We start from the raw sequence: 20,680 nt of genomic DNA on the forward strand, positions 1-20,680 counted from the left end.
ACGTTTTGGGGTCCTTAGGGCGAGGATCAGCCTTGGTACACGTCGGGGCCGGAGGGGGGACGGTCTGAGCGGGCGGCACTGCAAACCCCAGCAATTGCATCATCACCAAGATTTGGTTGACATTTTCTTGCATTGCTTGGAACTGGATGGGGTCGACCGCGGCTTGCTGAGGTTGCTGAGTTTCATGGTGCGGAGGGCTGCGATGAGACCGGGATCCTTGAGAGGGGGATTGGCATGTCGATCTTTTAGAGTTGTTTCTTGGCATCTTGATCGATTCTTGATTGCACGGTAAAGAAAGGTTTTAGGAAAGGCTTTTTGTGTGTTTCCCACAGATGGCACCAATCTGTTGTTGCTCGATCCTATGTAGTGCAAGAACCGAGGTCACAGTTAGATAGTCTTTGCCAGTTGGGCGGAGTCGAGATGGAAGGACGAAGCCATGCAATGAGATCTGAAACCAAGAAGGAAGTTAAAGGTCCGAGGAATTATCCCCGAGTAGGCATTCCGACGCTCAAGTCAGTAGAAAGCAGTAGGTGGTCGGGCCGAGCAACGAGAGAGTAGTGTTAGTCTGAGCAAAGTAACGGTATGAGAGTTAAGAGATGGATCCCCTACCTTGAGCGGGAAGTACCTTTTTATAGTTGAAGATCCGTGTCCTGGTCGGATAAAGGCTTCTGGGGTTGTCTAGACGAGGTTAACCGCCGAGGTCTTCGGTATAAGACCTAATCCCCAGCGAAGTTGTCCCCATCCGTATGATGATCTCCTATCTTGGTCATGCTTATCCCCATGACGTGGTGTCGACATGGTTGAAGAGATAAGGTGGGCGGCAGAGGTGACATGGTGCTGACGTGGCTGAGGAGATAAGGCGGGTTGCGGATACGACATGGCGTTGTCGTTGCCGAGGAGATAGGGCGGCCAATTAGGCACCACGTGGTGTCCGGAGCCAACTTAACCATAACTCGAACAATGATCAACCTAAAAACGGTCAAGGCTTAGTTTAGACGTTCCAATCGACCACTTCCTAACTACCAAAGCAGATACAGTTAGCGAAAAGGGATCACAACACTCTCCCTGTTTTGGTATGCTCAAGTTTAAAAACAACAATTTGAAAATCTGAGAATGAAAAATGCAATGAACTATGCAAAATACAACACTATGCCTACCTCTTGAACCGAGAATAACACAAAGAAAGCGGATGTAGTAAACAAAACCTATTTTCATATATGATCATTCAAAAAAAAAATCCGAGTTCTATGGATTACATGATTTTAGTTTCTATCCACGATATTGTAATATATGGCTTTCCATAAAAACACATTTCTTCTAGGGAAATTGTCTAAAACTCACCATGATTTTTCAATATTTCTCTTAAACTCACCACAACTTTTCAAAATGTTTAAAATTCACCATGTCAGTAAGTTTTTATTTTCCAAAACTCACCTTCCATTAGTGCACAATTAATGCTTCTTAACAGAGGTGTCCATGTAAGCATAAATAACAATTTTCATGACCAAATTACCCTTGAATGGTGAGTTAGAGGAAAAATGGTATTTTTTTGCATTGTTAGTATTTTGTTATAATTTCCAATGTTTTTTATAATTACTTTTTCTTTTACATTTTTCTATTTTCTATAATCTATAAATTTTCTTGTATTTTTTGTTATTTATTTGCACTTTTTGTGTTTTTGTAATTTTTTTGTGTTTTTTTTACAATTGTTATTTTCTGATTTTATTTTTCAATTTCTATAGTTTCTATAATTTGAAAATAATTTTTTTATTTTATTTGAAATTTTTATATATTTTTTGTAATTTCTATGTTTTTATGTATTTTATATTTGAAAAATATTTTTTTGACCTTTTTTCTTTTTTCATGTCTAAATATAAAAATGGTAATATATATATATATATATTAAAAACAAATGGTAATATATTAACACCCGTTAATTTATTTTGTATGTATTTTATATTTTTCTGTGAATGTTAAAATGGTAATATATTAATAATTATTAGTCTATTTAACGTCAAGTTAGTGACATGGTGAGCTTTATACATATTGAAAATTTATGGTGAGTTTAAGAGAAATTTTGAAAACTCATGGTGAATTTTAGACAATTTCCCTTTCTTCTATATTTATGTGTGAAGTGAAATGGAAGGACATGGAGAGTGATGATTGGGCAGCTTAGGAGTGGTGGGAAGATGAGAGAATAGAGAGAGTCAAAAAGAGAGAATGCAGGTTGAGGTAATGGAGCAAGAGGCAAGGTGATGTAAACTTTTATATATATAGATAGATAGATAAAAATACCTACTAGAAAACAAAGGACTCGCTACACTCTAAACCATGAACTTTCATTAGCAAATAGCAAGCCTCTAAACAATGGCCTTCGTTAACAAATCAATCCGCAACAAAATTTACACTGACCAATTTTGGATACAAACTTTACTCTCATATTGGATACAAACATGTATTGTAATTTGTGATAACTGTTTTTTTACAATACAAAAATGTATTGTAATTTGTATACTATTGTCTTGGAGAATACCCATAAAATTTAAATAATAAAAATATTAAGTAAAAAGAAAACAAATGAATTAAATTAATTAATACTATCATATACATCGGATGGTCACGGATGAGTTTGATTTCCAATCAACAATTTTTTTTGACAAGTCCAATCTACTATTTATATTTTTCTTCCATTTGTCCATCTCTCTCTCTCTGCTTCTCTCCCCTTTTTCTTCCTTGTTTTGCTGCACTTATGTGAGATGTGTATTCATCGGTCCCACACGTTATTCCAATCCTACTGCTGTTGGGTCAGTGATTTAGTGAGTTGGCAGTATGGATCGTATACACCAAAATATTACTTGTATCAAATACATGTATATGTGTATATAAACGCGTATAAGATTAAAAAATGTGATTTACAAAAAAAAAGAAAATATTAAATAAATATTTGTAAACTCAGAAACTCTATTCCATTTCTCCTCATAAGAAAAAGTATATTCAATTTCTATTTCCATTTTCTCTTTACTTTTTGATCTTTCTTCTGCTTCTTTCTTCTCTCTCCTCCTCTTCTTTCTCTACTTTTACAAATCAATTCAAACCCTTCCACCCCCACAAAAAGCTTCCATTTCTGTCTCTCATTTTATTTTATTTTATTTTATTTTATTTTTCACACACCCATCTCATTCTCCCCTTTTGTTTCCTCTTGTTGCCTTCTCCCCATCTCTCCCGTACCTTCTCCGCCTCTGCATCTCTGTCCCTCTGTGTAAACATGAGCAGCGGCGGTTCTAGGGTTTCAATCCCCAACAGTGTGCGCAAGACAATCCAGAACATCAAAGAGATCGCCGGGAACCACAGCGACGAGGAGATATATGCAATGCTCAAGGAGTGCTCCATGGATCCTAATGAAACCGCACAGAAGCTCTTGCTTCAAGGTAACCAATTCCTATACTCTGTTCCTAGCAGCGGGCTCGTCTGGTTCTCTGCTGGGTTCTTTGTGCTTTGTCTTGATTTCACATGTCCGAGCTGCGATCCGTGTTTTCTCCTCTTGGGGGGCGGGCGGGGTGGGGGATTGATTTGGTGTTGGTGTTTGTCGCTCTTCCGGAGATGCACGACCTTTGGGCCATGAAATTGAGTTCGGTTCTTAATGGGCTTCGATTTGTTGTCGTCAATATTGATGTGGTTTTACGAGGGTGAGTTAGTAGTTCATGTCGGTTCTTTTGGTTACGTCTAAGGAGAAGCTGGTGTTTTGGCCACTTGAGCCTTGTCCGGTTCCGGGACTTACAGCTTTTAATGTAAATCTCTTTCCTAGTCCGTGTCTTCAAGGGGTAGGGGGGAGGTGGCGCTAGGTCTGAAAAGGAAGTTGGTATGTCAATATTCCTCAGCCATCATTGATATCCAGATTGATAGTCACTCTGTTTTTGGATTTTTAGGTTTTCTTTGTAATTTGTCCTTTTCTTTTAATTGTTCTTTCTGGTTGAACCAACTAAGTTGTACGGGGCATCGCAATTTTGCTCCTTTCCTATCATTTACCTTTGTCAATGCTAAAACCACACAACAGAACATTAACTACAGATGCCAAGTGATCGATAGATAAGACTCGTAGTGGATCCGATTAAATGCAGTTCTTAGTGTGGTTTTAGTTGATACAGTGATTGTGGCATCAATTAGCTATTTTTTTAGTGATTCTGGGTTGTTATTGTCTTTCAATATTTGTGGAGTTGACTTCCAAAAGTTGATGGACTGGTTGAACCACTTGATGCAATGGTTGCTCAAACTTGCAAATTAGTCATGATTGTCTCTTCTGTCTTTCAAGATTGTGGTTTTCTGCAATAGCATTATAGTTGAGCTTGGTTCCTTCCACTTTATGGAGCATCTGAAGAAAGATTAAGCAACAGTTGTTAAAATATCTTAAGAGTTATCATCAGTTATTAGATGAATCAACCTACTTATATCAATCACTTCTTTGTCACTTATGATGGTTTGTAGAAGAAATCATTTAGGACGTCTCAGACTGTTAGGTGGTAGTAACGAATGATCTTCTATATGTTGCTGGTTTTGAAAACAGGTTTTCTTTGTACATAATAGGTAACTGTAACGGTTATTAATTAGTTAAGCAGCTGATACTAAGTTATTTTTACTTATATAAGTAATGCTCGGAGCATAGCTACAGCTACTATCAAGGATCTGTCTATGCTAAACGCATTAGTTATATAACTTGCTTCAATATTGCTCTTTTTTGATAAGAGATTTATTGTTAAATAATCAACTAGAGTACAAGGCTTACCTATCCCAAATAATAAGGAAAAAACTGGAAGAAAGACCTATCCCCTTTGCTTCTCACCCAGAGTAATAATTGGATCAAACCCATACAAAATTTGATTACCCTGGGGAATATGATTCCCAATTACTTCTATTACATTTTTTGTATGAGTCAGTAGTTATATTTTAAATGCAATATCTTTTTTCTTTTCTAGGTATGGTGTTTGCTTACATTTTATCTCTTGGTGTTCCTCATCTTATCATGAATCAGAAACTCAATAGTTTCAGGAGAATTGCTTGTTATTTCTATCATGGTAACTGACTTTTTTTGTTCCACGAGGTGATCATTAGCATTTGTTTTCTATGGCAGATACATTTCATGAAGTCAGAAGGAAACGTGACAAGAGAAAAGAGGTAAGGCTTTTCATTTGGTTGTTATTAGACCCATATAATGCTTAGCCTTGTTGCAGTTTCAAGCGTAAATTATCACAGGAAGATTGTTATCAGCTTCAAAATGTTGCCATACAAAATACCTTTCTTCTGATGCTGTCTTGGTTGGTCTTCATGATGCATACTTTGCTTGTCATGTATGGTGTGAAAATTCTTTCTTTCTTTCTTTTTTTTTTTTTTTTTTTTTTTTTTTTTTTTTCGTGACATATGATTGTTTTAAAACTTTAAATATTGTCTTGGTTAAGAAAACAGAAAAATGGAAATCTGATTAGTTTTGAGAGTTCCATTTGGTGAATGGCAGTTCCAATTTACTGCTTGATCAGGGATATTGAGTCTTAATGGTGTTTATACTTCTATCCAGTCCTAGCTATTGATGATAAAGAAGATATTTGCAGTTTTTCTTGTTTTTTCCCAGGCTTAAATGTCATGTTGTACTTGCAGCAGACTGTAGTATGATTCAATGTTATCAGTGCGGTGAAGTGACGGTTAGTTGTTTGGCTCCTCTAGTTGATGCAATGACTAGTTTGTGCCTATGTGCTGACTTGCCAATAAAAAAAATATGCTCTAAATTTAAGATATTAATGCTATCTCATAAATAAATCAACACAAATGACAAATATTCTATAAAAGAATGATATTGAACATTTAATTTACAGTCTTTGTTTTGCAATCATTAAGCATTTAAGCTGGATAGGCTAGAATGGCTAGTTTGTTTGTGTTTTGCAAAGAAAGATTGAAACCTTTGACCATCCAATGTAGCCCTTGTTGTGTCTATTCCATACCAGCACATCACTGATTGTAAGAAAACTTAGAATAACCTCTTATCCACTTTCATCTTTTATTTAATGACTTTTTTTTCTATTTTATATACCATGATACCATTGGCCAACTTTTATCAGCCACCTCTTACAAGTTGAGAGCTAGGGGCAGACCAAAAAGGACATCAGTTGAAGTAGTGAGAAATTATTAAAGGGCTCATAATTTAACAATTGATATGAAAATGAATAGAACTGAATGGTGGAACAGGATCCATGTACTTGGCATGATGATGATGGTGATACTGATGAAGATGATCAGCAACCATTTTTCATCACAAACATTTAAAGTAGCTGCACATGTATAAAAATAAAAGCATTACTATATTATTTTAATTAATTAGAAATGACAAATAAAGCTTTAAACAACTTTGTTGTGTATTAGTTGACCTAGCTGATGCCTAATTATCCCATGTGACTGTCATGAGGATCAACTGACTAGTTAGTGATACAGTTGGTTTGGCCCTCTACTGACGAGTCAGTTGATTGGTTGATGCTTTATTTATTTATAAGTGAAAGCCATTTTATTACTGAAAATAGAAGGAGAGGTTCCATCAAAAGTAGTACAGGAGTACAACTTGTCAGAACATATATACCAGGAACCACTTCTCAGACCCCCTCCCAATACATCAAAAAGAAGGATAAAAATAAGACTGCTCCATTGATTTCTGAAGTGATCCTGGGTGATACCATTACCATCAATCTGTTTCAGAGCTCCATCCCATTGAGCTAGAGCCATGTCAGTTTTCCTAATTACTTCACCCACTGTTGATTCATTAGACTTGAATATCATCTATCAAAAAATAAAAAATTCATTAGACTTCGATATCCTGCTATTTATTTCTTTTCAAAGCTTCATCATAAAACAAAAGAGATCAAGCTCCATAATATCTTCTCTCTTATACTAAAACTTATTACTTTCCACGAGGTCACCAAGCTTGGAAGGTTTTCTGTGGGTATCCATTGTTGACTGAAAAGTTTGAGGAAATATGGTCGTAATTACATTGGATCAATTAACATTTGACTGGTTCCTCCTTAACACCAAACAAATTACACCTGTTATCAATTGCCATCCCTTTGCTGATGATGATCAATGGTCAGAATCTTATACTGGGTTGTTATCCACATGAAGAAGGAAAAGTTTAAATTGGGACCAAGCATTGTATCTCTTCAAAGCCTTGGGGTGTGTCTAGAAGCAAGGTGTAGTTGAAACATCTCAGATGCAAGAATGAAGCTTGATTCTCATTAGGCATGGTTAGGCGTAAGAGATACAGATGCCTTTTTCATGTCTCAGGTCACAGTTATGAACATTTTGAACACGTTGCATAGCAATAAGAAAATATGGAAATTCAAATGGAAAATTGGAAGGAATTTTTGATTAGCATTGGTGAACCCCATTTTGCAAACAAAGACTATCAACACCAAAGAGATTATTATATTCTATGGTTGGGATTGTAGAGAACACTGCTGTGGGCCCCACAGCTGTGGTCCCCACTGTGTTCGTAGGACAGTATGTGTAATTATTTGTTTCAGTCATGGTAGTGTCAGTTGGTGGTCAGTTTGTTATTTCAGTTTTTATTTGCTTTATTTGTCATGTAAGTACTAAGGGCAGATCTGTCCTTTTCTCTATGTACTGAAGATAACCTATAAATACTAAGAGAGTGGCGGCGGCAGATCAGCTAGAATTTGTCCCTCCTTTCAAACCCTTGTGTTCTCTAGTTCTTCTCCTCTCCTTTCTTCCTTCCTCTTACTTTTCTTCTACTTTTCTTAATCTGAAATCTATTAGGGTTCAAGGCTGATCGCAGTCTTGATTGTCTACTTGGTATCAGAGCCTATCTAGGGTTTCTCATGTGTGTCTAGTCCAGCCGACCACATGAGAACCATCTAGGGCTGGAAGCTTATGAAGAAGTACTCGACTGATTCTTGGAGATTACCAGAAGAGTTTAGTAGCTGTTGAAGATTTGCCATGGCTTGCAGAGTGTTGGTAATCAGGAAGAATCAGAGAAGGCTAGGGTTCAGGCAACCCTGGAAGGTAGCGAACAACATTCTTTGGGTAAGTTTTATTTATTTTCAGAGACTGCTATCAGTCGAGATAGGTTGGACCTATCTAGAAGGAGCGGCCGAACTGCTTTAGGGTTTTCTCTCTATTCTAGGGTTTGACATTAACCTTGCGGCAAACCAGACTGTTGGGCTGAACCCTCTTTATCTTCTTGGAAAGTGCTTGTTTTAGGGTTTTCTCTTAGAGGTGATCAGTTTTAGGGTTTCACATTGACCCTACGACAAGTCCTAATTGTACGGATTGCTTGGAAAGTGCGGCTGAGCACTTATTTCAGACCTACGATTAAAACCCTAATTCTGCTCCAGCATCTCAGATTGCTCTCTAAGCTGGTTTCAGACCTATTTTTTGGCCTCGAGCTCTTTTAGGGGGTAAAAAACTTGTACGGACTACTTGGTACTGTGATTGCCGATTGGTTTCAGATCAGATTTATACTGGTTTCATGCATATACTATGATTGCCGCTTGGTTTCAGATCAGACCTGCACTAGTTCATGCATATACTGTGATTACAGATTGGTTTCAGACCAGACCTGCATTGATTCCATACTGATTTCTGATTGTGATCGATTGTCCAAGTGTTGTTTTCTGGTGTAGTGACTCTAACAGTTCATAATTGCTGATTCTTGACCAAAGATGGAGTTTAAAAATCAGGGAGAAGGTAGTTTTGGGAACAACAGTTATTGGTAGTATATCTGAAATTGGGTTTCGGATTACAACCATGAGATTTGACAGGTCAAACTACTTGGAATGGGCCCAATCAGCCATGATGGCTATTGGGGGAAGGGGAAAACTGGGTTACCTCTTGGGAGATGTGAAAGAACCTTCCAAGGAGGACCCAATGTACACCAAGTGGGTTCAAGAGAATTACATGGTTATGGCATGGCTGTGTAATACTATGCAACCACATATCAGTAGAAATTACTTGGGCAAAGACAGCTAAGGAGATATGGGATGTTGTGAAAGAAACCTATTCCCAACCCCTTAATGTTGCCAGAGCCTATGAACTGAAGGTGAAGTGAATAGTCTTAAACAAGGAGAGAAACCAGTTTTTGTCTACTTCTCTACCTTGAAATCCCTGTGGCATGAAATTGATCATCTAGAGACCCTTGAGTGGGAGAGTCCCAAAGATGCACAGACTCACAGAAAGCAAGTCGAGACAAATAGGGGGTTTGAATTTCTGGCCAGCTTGAATTCAAAATATGACATTGTGAGGCAACGGATACTGACTAGAGATAGGGTGACCCTCTCTCAAGCATACTCCCTGGTGCATAGTGAAGAGACTAGGAGGAAAGTCATGATGCAACCTCAACCCCTTTCCCCAGCCCTGGTAGCTGTTAAACCTAAGTCAGGGGGTGATCCAGAAAGGGACAGGAAGAAGGAAGATAAACGAGACCTGGTATGTAAACATTGCAAGAAACCCAAGCACACAAAAGATACTTGTTGGAAGCTACATCCTCATATGATCCCAACAAAACTAAGAAATAAGAAGGGTAATGCTCATGTGGTGGTGAACACTGATTCAACATCCTCATCAGGCACAAAAGGCACACCCCTAGAGACCTTAGCCGTGGTTCGGGCTGCCCTAATACAGTTAGAAAAGGAAATTGGGAGTTTAGCTCAGCCATCTCAGTCACCATCAGTCCCTGCCACATCTGCATTTGCACATTCAGGTACTCGAGCCTCAGCTTACCATGCTTTAGTTCCAGGTAATATTGAACACTGTTGGGTAATAGATTTAGGTGCATCCGACATATGATTAGCTTGCCATCATTGTTCACTACTTATTACTTGTCCTCCAGCAGAGATAGAGTATCCATTGTTGATGGCTCTCTTGTTCCCATTTCGGGCAAGGGTGACATCAAGTTATCGGATACTATCTCTTTATCTTCTGTTTTGCATGTTCCTAAGCTTGATACTAACCTGCTTTCAGTCAGTAGTATTACCAAACATATGAACTGTTCAATAACCTTTTTCCCTGACCGATGTGTTTTTCAGGACTTGGAGATGAGGAAGGTGATTGGGACTGGCCGTGAGATGAATGGGATCTATCTGCTCGGAGAGAGTCCTTGTTGGGAAGAGCTAGTGGATAAGAAGTCATTTGTTTCTTAGTTTGTGAGTTTGGTTATGCTTTGGCATAATCGGTTAGGTCATTTATCTTTCTGGTCCTTGAAGAGTCTGTTTCCTGCTTTGTTTGAGTCTGTTGAATTGTCAAAGTTGAGATGTGAGAGTTGTGAGTTTGCCAAACATCATAGAACATCTTATTCTTTGAGTAATAAAAGGAGTAATTATTCTTTTGATATTGTGCATACTGATGTTTGGGGGCCATATCACATCCCTTCTATGGGTGGGTACAGATATTTTCTGTTGTTTGTTGATAACCATACCCGGTTTTCTTGGGTCTATCTTATGCGTTCTTGAGATGAGGTTCTTTCTCTGACCCAAAACTTCCATCAGATGATTCTAACTTAGTTTGGGGCCAAAATCAAAGTTCTTAGATCTGATAATGCAAATGAATACTTTGCTAAACCATTGACCTCTTATCTCCTTAGCCATGGAGTTATTCACCAGAGCACCTGCCCTCGTACACCACAGCAGAACGGTGTTGCCGAAAGGAAGAATAGGCACATCTTGGAGGTGGCTAGAAGCATTGTGTTTACCTCCAATGTACCTATTCGCTTTTGGGGTGATGCTATCCTCACGACAGTATATCTCATTAATCGGGTTCCTTCCTGGGTTCTTGATATGAAAACCCCTTTTTCCCTTCTATACCCAGACAGGGAGTTTTTTATCGTTCCCCTTAAAATCTTTGGTTGTACCTGTTTCTTCAGCTTCTCAGTCCTCATCATTCCAAGTTTGAACCTAAGGCCTTCAAATGCATTTTCCTCGGTTATGCACAAACTCAAAAGGGTTATTGCACCACATCTACAGCTCATTGCATCTCACAGTTTTTATCCTATGATCGCCTATCTCCCTCTTATCGGTCCTATCTCACTTCCATTGCCAATGTCCCTATTCCAAGAACAGTGCAAGAAGCCTTATCAGTTCCAGAGTGGAAAGATGCAATGCAAGTCGAAATGGATGCTTTGTTGAAAAATAATACTTGGGCATTAGTTGACCTACCCAAAGGAAAGAAACCAGTTGGATGTAGATGGGTATTTACTGTGAAGCATAATGCTGATGGCTCCACTGAAAGGTACAAAGCCCGGCTGGTTGCAAAGGGGTTCACCCAGACTTATGGCATAGACTACTTGGAGACCTTTGCCCTAGTAGCCAAGATGACCACCATTCGAGTTCAGTTGTCCCTTACAGCAAGTCATTCTTGGCCCTTGTTCCAGATGGATGTTAAAATGCTTTTCTGAATGGTGACTTACAGGAAGAGGTCTACATGCAGTTGCCTCCTGGATTCTATGATATAGAGATAGGTAAGAAGGTTTGCCGACTGAACAAGGCATTGTATGGTTTGAAGCAGTCACCTAGAGCCTGGTTTGATGGATTCAGACTAGCCTTTGGAAAATTCGGTTATGTATAGGCCCAGTCAGATCATACACTGTTCATTAAGAGGGTGGACTCCTCTCTGACCCTACTTGCTGTATATGTGGATGATATTGTAGTGACAGGAAGTAATAGTAGTGAGATTGAGTCCCTCAAACAGCTCCTTCATCAAGAGTTTGAGGTGAAAGATCTTGGTACACTACGGTATTTTTTGGGTATTGAGGTTGCTAGATCTAAACAGGGGATCTTTATCTCTAAGAGAAAATATGTTTTAGATTTGTTGGCGGAAACTGGAAAGTTAGGTGCTAAGCCTGTTGATACACCCATTGAACAGAATCACAAGATTAGTGCAGAGGGCGGGGAGCTTCTTGAAGACAAAGTTATGTTCCAACGGTTGGTTGGAAAGCTCTTATATCTCTGCCTCATTCGGCCAGATATCAGTTATGTAGTTAGTGTTGGCAGCCAGTACATGCATTCCCCTAGAACTACTCATCTTCTTGCGGCAGAGAGAATATTAGCATACTTGAAGAGATGCCCGGGTAGAGGTATATTGTTCAAGAACAGTAATCACATGAAGGTGGAGGTCTATACAGATGCCGATTGGGCTGGGAGTGCTGATGACAGGAGGTCTACCTCTGGATATTGTGCCATTGTGGGAGGTAACCTTGTCTCTTGGAGGAGTAAGAAGCAGAGTGTTGTTTCCCGTTCTAGTGCTAAAGCAGAATATAGGTCAATGGCTAATGGAGTGACTGAAATTCTATGGCTGAGGTCACTACTTGAAGAGTTGGGTATTGATTATGAGAAGCCCTTGATGCTGTATTGTGATAATCAGGCGGCTATTAATATAGCCCACAATCCAGTGAAGCATGACATAACTAAACATATTGAACTTGATCGACATTTTGTGCGAGAGAGGGTCTCATCACAAGAAGTGTGTCTCTCGTATATCACATCCAACATGCAGCTTGTGGATATCCTCACCAAGGCTGTACCAAGGAAGAAGTTAGAGGCAGACCTATCCAAGTTGGGAATGATAAATATCTACTCCCAACTTGAGGGGGAGTGTAAAGAACATTGATGTGGGCCCCACAGCTGTGGTCCCCACTGTGTTCGTAGGACATTATGTGTAATTATTTGTTTCAGTCATGGTAGTGTCAGTTGGTGGTCAGTTTGTTATTTTAGTTGTTATTTGCTTTATTTGTCATGTAAGTACTAAGGGCAGATCTGTCATTTTCTCTATGTACTGAACATAACCTATAAATACTAAGAGAGTAGCGGCGGCAAATCAGTTAGAATCTGTCCCTCCTTTCAAACCCTTGTGTTCTCTAGTTCTTCTCCTCTCCTTTCTTCCTTCCTCTTACTTTTCTTCTACTTTTCTTAATCTGAAATCTATTAGGGTTCAAGGCTGGTCGCAGTCTTGATCGTCTACTGGGATGTTGGTGTATCCTGGTGGGCTACTTTGAACTCTTTGTGGAAAGCTATACATAGCGTTCTTCCCCATTTCCTACGCTTGATCACGTATGATGTGTGTATTGGAGTTAAGGTTTTGTTTTGGGAGGATGTTTGGAACTTTGGATTGGTAACTCTATCCTCAAGGATCTTTCGAGTAGAATTTGGGTTTTGGGAGAGATTTGAGAGACTTTGAACTTGACCAGGTTGCCTTGCTCCTTAAACTTCTTGATCTTGTTTGCTTGGACCCTTCTGAACCCGATGCTCTCATTTGGACCCCTAACTCGTTGGAATTGTTTTCATGTGCTTTTTTCTCTACTTTGTGCTTGGCCCCTAACCCTCAACCTTTTTATTGTAAGGAAATTTGGTCCAGACCTGTTTCTCCTAAAGTGGATCTCATTGTTGGGAGGTGTCTCTTGGAAAACTAATTACTCTGGACAATTTGCAAAAAAGAAGACCTTGTCTTAGTATTTCCCCAAACTGGTGTATCCTCTGCAAAGCAAATGGAGAAAGTTGCTACCACTCACTAATCTCTTGTCCTTTTGTTGTAGGTCTTTGGGAGAAGTCTTTTTGGTTGCAGGTGGACAGTGCCATTGCAGATTAGCAATCTATTTGACCCTACAACCTTTAGGTGGCCAAAGGGAAGAGGTAGAGTCTTATGGAGGTGTGCTAGGGATGCTTTAGTTTGGACTGTGTGGGAGGAAAGAAACGCCAGAATTTCTCGTGTCCTAGCGCTCAAGGTGACTCCACTAGAGCTGAACTATTTGCTGTTCTGTGTGGGGCACAATTACCAAAAAGGCTAAGGCTTAGAAGGTTGGTGGTTGAAGGGGATTCTCAAGTGGTGATAAGCTGGTTAGAGGATGAAAAGAAGGCAGCCTGGACCTATTGAGAAATGGTGAAGAGGATCAAGTGGCTCTTAAGGGATACAACAGTTTGTTTCATTGGGTTCCTAGGGATGCTAATGGGATTTTGATTCGTTAGCCAGACAGGGGGTTGTCAGGGAACAATTATTTTGGGCTCAATTGTATTAACTTTCATCACTTAGGGGTAGTCATACCCCACTTGTTCATCTCTGTACACTTCTGTTTATATTAATGAAATGATACCTGTTAATTATAAAAAAAATGCCAGAATTTTCAACAATAAGGAGAGGAATGAGGCTTGTATATTGAGATTGTATAATTAGTAGGCTATAAATTGGGCTAAATCTTTGGACTTCTTCTCACCTTTCTCCTTTGATGACATCTAGAGGAACTAGGATTGGTGGCCAAAATCTCTGTTGTGAGAGAGAAGTCTATGGTGGAGAAGAGGCCCCCTGAAGAAGGTGTCATCAAGCTAAATTTCGATGGTAGTAGTCTAGTTAATCCAGGGTCATCTGGTATTGGGGGAGTCTTCAGAAATGCACAAGGTTAGATTATTGCCTTATTTTCTGGTCCTATTGGAGTGGGGGATTCAGTTAGTGCAGAAGTCCAAAAAGTGTTACAAGGAGCAGAGATTGCTAAAGAATTGAGTTTTGACCATTTGTTAATTGAAGGTGACTCAAAATTAGTAATTGGGTTGCTGAAAGTAGGGCTGTTCATGGGTTGAATTTGGGTTGGTTTAATATATATTTTTCAATCGACCCGACCTGGTTGGGTTACTTAAAGAGCAAACAACCGACCTGCCATTAAGCAAAACCGATCCAAACATGAAGGGTCGGTTTGGCATTGTTTGTGAACAACCCCTATTTTGGTGTAAAATTTCCTACTCAAAAAAGGAAAACAATCCTAAAGACAAAATTAATTCCCATTTAACTAATGTTTTGTTGTTCTTTAATGTTAAAAATAAGTAAGTAACTAGAAAGAAGAAACTAGGATAGGGATTACCTAATTAGGTAATGACTAAGAAATCAGAAACTAACTAACTTGGTTCGGTTCGGTTTCGATTTTCGCACATGAAAACCGAAACGAATTATTGGTTTATCGCTCTTCACAACCCTAAACTGACCGGTGGTGAAGAAAAACCGACCAAATCGGGTTGGGTCGGGCCGATTTGGTCGGTTTGGCATTGTTTGTGAACAACCCTAGCTGAAAGAACCAGAGACAGTGGCTAGGCCTTATAGGGGAGCCTTGAGGAGATTCAAATGGTTAACCACGAATATCACAGTCAGATTCCAATGGGAAAGAAGATCAGAAAATGGGATAGCAGATTGTCTAGCTAGACAAGGGGTGCATAGGAACCAGCTTTTTAGGCTCAGTTGTATTATTTTTGGGTTGTTTTCAGGCTGCACCTCGCACCTCTTTGTGGGAAGCAATCACTGTGTATCTCATTATTGGTCCTTGACAAAATTCTATTACTTATAAAAAAGAGATTATTATATTCTATGTATTTATTATTTTTGTCAAAACAGTTATCTTTTTGATGCTTATGCTTCATGTTTAGGCAAGTGAAACGCTTTGTTTCATGCTATGACTCTAAAAAATTGTTCTGTTAATTCTGAAATGTAGTGTTTCAAACTGTACTTGTTTCACATCCATGTCTTTTATCAGTATAGTAGATCCACCAAAATTGGTATTTTGTTATTAGTACTGATCAGAGAGTTGGATGAGATATTGAGTTCTTACCAATTCAGAAGATTGGAGTTCCACCATCCATCTCCTGTAGCCTATATTAAGAACCTGCTTTCACTGTATACTTTTCTTTTCTTCTATACTTTGTAACTATGACATATCTACTTAGGTATTACTGTTGTTTATAGGTCTCATGTGGTAGTACTGTTTAAGAAGGTTTGCAAGATGAAATTTAACCATTATAATTTATAAACTTTGACAGCATATCCAAAAATGAGTGTGGTAGAAATGCATAATGTTAGATGGATGAATGGCAAAACTAGAAAAGATGGGGTCAGAAATGAAGTCATATGAAGGAAAGTAGGAGTAGCTCCAATGGATGATAAAATGAGAGAAAGTAGACTGAGGTCGTTTGGTCATGCAGACATTGACATAGAAGACCATCTACAACATCCATTAGAAGAAGTGATCTATTACAATTTACAAGTTGAAAGGGCTAGAAGAGCTAGTGACAGACCGGGAAGGACTTGGGTGGAAGTAGTAAGAAATGATTTAACTAGTCGAATGTGCATAGTTGGGACAAGGTTTAGATGATGATGATGAGATTATAAGCTTTAACAATTGACCCATAAAAGCAAAAAGAAATATGGAAATAGCCAAATAGATCTTTCTCAAAAACAAAAAAAAGATCTACTGGGTTTGGCCCTCTTCAATGCATTCTGCTTGCTTGCATCCTCTTATTTTTCTGAGATTTGTTGATTACTTGAAATGCCACTACTTTTTTTTTTTTTTAATTTTGTTATATTTATATATGTTTGCAGAACATGAACAGAGAGCCTGCTGATTCTAGATGGAGACCAGGCACGCAGGGGCGAGGGGGTAGGGGTGGTCGGGGGAATTATTCTCCTCGTTACATCTCACATGGTATGTGTTCAACAATTAGGAAATCATATTAGTTCAAAGAAATCATATATTATGGATTGATCATCTGGCTTTGGTTTTCCCATTTGTTTAACATGATTATATGCAATCTATGCCTTTAATATCTCTGGAAATACTCTTTCAATCATTCCATATAATTGTGGGAATCCTTACTGCAACTCACTAATTATTGCATTTGGTCTATACAATTTCAGAAGTTAGAGCTGCCTTCTTGTCAATATGAAAGAAATGGTTGTTGGGTGGTGGGAGGTGTTGGGCTTGGATCTGCTACCCACTAGATGTTCCCACATCCCTACCCACGGGACATTACAGCTGCACATTGGGAATATCTCCCTTGTCGTTCATGGGAGATGTTCCCAATACACGGTGGGGATCTCGTGGGTAGGGATGTGGGAACAGTTTGTGGGTAGCAGATCTGGAGTGGGAGGTGTTAGACATCCTCACTTTTTTTTTTGATTATTATAGCTATTTCCATCTAGTCTTTTAATTTCTAATGCAGAACTTCTTAACTTCAGAAGGTCTGAATATTAGTGGTGATGGCTGGAAAACTGGTTTTATTTCCTGAAGCGGTTTGTTGATTCATGCCATTGTGTATGACAATGATATTTAATTTATGATTTAACCATTTCCAGATGCTGGTGGTGGGAGGAACACTGTTGCTGGGAAGGAAAATGGAGTTAATCAAGTTGCAGAGAGAGGTGTAGCTGTTACACCCTCTTCCCTGACACCCCCTCAGGATACAGAAAACAAAATAGTAACTCCTGGATCAAGGTGGCTATCATCAACTGACTTTTCTTTACTAAGTATAAAATTCATAATCTTAACTTTCAAGAAACTTGGATCTTGTATTTCCTGTTAGTGTGTATCTGTGTGAGGTGGGCATGCTTTTTTAAGTTGGTATGTTTTTTGTTCTGCAGCTCTGTGGATGTCCTGGCAAATGGTCCTACCAGTGTAACTGCTGTGGGTCCCAGTCATGGTCATACCTCCAAAGTGCCTCCAGGCAGCGGAATCAACTCACCTGAAGAAAGTTCAGTAATTGATGCTAATAAGTTAGTTAGTACACCACCACCACCACCACATGGTGATTCAAAAAGCACCCCTTCATCTGTTACTGGAGTTACATGTGCGCAGCCTGCACCAACTCCTGACCTGTCTCTAGCATCTGTTTCAGGGGTATATTCATCTTCTTCGGATCCTGTACTGGTTCCATCCTTCGATTCACGTCCTCCTGGTGCAGTGGGTACAATTAAACGTGAAATAGGGAGTCAACGAACGGTAGTTGAACAGAATGCTAAAATTTCTTCTGAGAGCAAATCAACTGCGTCTCAGGACTTTGGTAATCATCTTCAGATAAACAAACATGTATCTCATGATCCAACTGAGTCTGAGTTGTGTTCATCCACGAGTGAAAAAACTTCTGGAATTGGAAACCCCATTCCAGGGAAGATGCCAAACAGACCCCAAGGAATTGAGAAAAATCAGCCTTCTGAATCATCCCAACCTTCTTCATCTACGCATGGTGGCTCTTCGGCTAGTAGGCCTTCTTCTAACTATAGTAACCGCTCACAACAACTTACTGGTCCTCAAAAAGGTAATATATTATCTAATCATCACCTTTTACTGATGGATTTGCATGAAGTCATGAACCTAGATTGAAATTCCAGTTTTTGTATAATACATAGTTTCTGCGATGAATTGCAAATTTTTTTAGTAGTTTTTTTCTTTTATTACTTTAATGATATTAATTATTTTAGTATAGTCTACCAATAAGCAAACATTAGTCTTCAGTTTGTCATACATTTTAAGTATCAACTTAGGCTTCTAGTGGCTATCCTTGGTGGTATGTGGTACTATAAATGCCAAATTTGTCGAAATTGTTTTTTTCTCCATTTATAAGCTGATTGGCTACCGGTGGATGTGCTATCACTTTTTATACTTTATTTGTTTCAATGTTCAAAACTTCATATGAATCTTAAAGTTAAATGTTCTTCCTTGATTTTTTTCTAAATTATGTGTACAAAGCAAAGTACTAGTTTGTAGCTTGAACTGAAGTCTGAATTTCACTGTATCATAGTTCCCACTTTTTTGCTACATGTAGTTTGTTATTTCATTTTGGCATCTTGACTTACAAATTTACAATCTCACTTGTTTGTATGTGCTGTGTGTATGCTAATTTTTTTTTGATAGGTGTATATTAAATTTTTTCAAAGCAAAGCATAACATGAAATAGCCATTTTATCCAAGAAGTAAAAGCATAAGCTTCTGCACCTAAGGCATGATTAATTTAATCATCTGCCGAAGTATAATATTTTTCTTGGGCTTCGTGTGGGTTCTTAATTTGTATATACAAACTGATTGTACTGTCACATGACATATGTTTTAAGTTTGCAAAGTGCTATAATGCTATAATTGAGTAAAATGGTGTTTTTTTTTTTGATAAAAAAAGTAGTGGTTGGGGGAGGTCCATTTGACACCTGAAGTGTTTGGGAGGCCTTGATCAAGGAAATTATGGAAAAGAAGGGCTTGATCAAAGGATCATAAAATGTTATTTTGTACAATCTAAGAAATCAAGGATGTTGTGATTGGATGGATTACGAGTAGGGCAATTACCTTGGCAAAGTTGGCCACCTGGGGCATTTGGAGGATGAACCTAGGGGCGATCATAAGTACCTATTATAAGGTGATAGGGATCATACAGCAAACTTCAAGACTTAAAGAAGAAAAGAGAAGTGCCCAACAATTCTAAGGCCGTAGTTCTTATTTGACACAATAATGAAGAAGATTCTAGCTGGGAGCTAGAATAAATTCTGGGTGTTTTGAGTTAGTAATTAAGTTTAAGAAATAGTAGTGTTAAAAGTGTGTAATTTGTTTGTTTGGTTTTTTTTTTTTTTTAATGTGGATGTGTGATGTTTCCTATATTTGGGTGTGAGGCCTAAACCTAAATCCTCTAGGAGCGGTTCCTAGTTCTTTTTTTTTTTCTTTAAAGTTCTTTGCTGTGCTACATAATAAGGGCTATAGCCCAAGCCTGGAATTTTTTGGGCTGGGCTGGGCCAGGCTATAAATGATCACCCTAAATGATACTTGTAAAAAACACCCTAGATGAACTGCCAATACGGAGTCTTTTCCTTTGTAGTTGTCCTAGGTTATCCATTTTTTTGATTACCTGATTTACAACCACGTTTTCTTTTCTTTTCTGTTATTTTGTTTTCTTTCTCCCCCAAGTTTTTTTATGTTTTTCATAATATAGGAGGAAGAAAATAGGAGTGATCTACAAGTGGACTTCAAGGTCAGCTAAACACCTAGCTGGTGAGTTTGCAAGTCTGGGGGTATACAGAAAGCAAATATAGTTATATAGTAGGTTATCATACCAAATGAAGGAAATGTGTAATGGCAGGGTTGTTAACTGATGTTAACTTCGTAAAAGGGTTGCAGGGCACTTAAACAATGTAATTGAAGTTTCATTTAAGAAAAAAGGCAATAAAATTCTGTTGTTACTTGTTATTGATCAAAAAGAAAAGGGATGAGGAGAAGCACATTATTTGTCATTAATCTAACCATTTATTATTTTTTACTTGTGTATAAGAAACTTCTGAATGATAGATAAATTATTTGATAACAATTCCATTATAGACAGGGAGGATGGCAGAATGTGCATTTCTTCTCTTTCTTTTAAAATGTTGAAGTTGGCTTCCTTTTTTTGTGTGCTTGTCTGAAATTTAATCTATATCTGTATGCCAAATAAGCCTTGCCTCAATTGATGCCAGCCCTAAGGTGTGTGCAGGTCCCATTGCTGTTAATTATCTTTTTCTAATGGTGTTCTAGCCTTTTCTGTTCTTAAAAGCTATAAAGTAAATGCCTTTTCCCAATTAATGTACATTGCAACCTAATCATATTAACCAACTGATGGTGGCTCAGTTGGTAGGATCTCTGGCTTGTTGTAGTGCAGACTTGGGCCAAATTCCACTGCCATCAGAGTTGGGGGGGGGGGGACCATTGGTATGGGTATGGGCTACCCCTGTTGTGTAGCTCTATGTACCCCAAAAAACCTAAGCTTATATTACCCGTCTTTAACTCTGTATAGAAACATTTGCATTTGTTTTACTTTAATTTTATATTTTTGGTCCAGAGATGAACCTCCTTACATATGTGATGTTCCATTCAATTTCCACA

The 20,680-nt window shown here is 38.5% G+C and overlaps 1 protein-coding gene across 6 annotated transcripts in view; it reads left to right on the forward strand.

The window, feature by feature from the left end:
* Positions 1-2,998: 2,998 nt before the first annotated feature.
* Positions 2,999-20,680, forward strand: part of LOC104588700 (GBF-interacting protein 1-like) — a 42,441-nt gene continuing 24,759 nt past the window's right edge. Inside the window, exons 1-6 of one of the 6 annotated variants that reach the window (XM_010246739.3) lie at positions 2,999-3,428; positions 5,126-5,169; positions 16,390-16,492; positions 17,143-17,281; positions 17,428-17,591; positions 17,682-18,101. In XM_010246739.3, the coding sequence (XP_010245041.1) occupies positions 3,266-3,428; positions 5,126-5,169; positions 16,390-16,492; positions 17,143-17,281; positions 17,428-17,591; positions 17,682-18,101 (1,033 nt within the window). In that variant the 5' untranslated portion in view covers positions 2,999-3,265. Of the gene's footprint in view, positions 3,429-5,125; positions 5,170-16,389; positions 16,493-17,142; positions 17,282-17,427; positions 18,102-20,680 lie in introns of all 6 variants that reach the window. The other 5 variants (XM_088896930.1, XM_010246738.3, XM_010246741.3 and 2 more) reach the window with 5 other exon arrangements.

Source organism: Nelumbo nucifera, chromosome 1 (assembly GCF_055504915.1).
Source record: "Nelumbo nucifera cultivar China Antique chromosome 1, China Antique-T2T, whole genome shotgun sequence".
Taxonomy (NCBI): domain Eukaryota; kingdom Viridiplantae; phylum Streptophyta; class Magnoliopsida; order Proteales; family Nelumbonaceae; genus Nelumbo; species Nelumbo nucifera.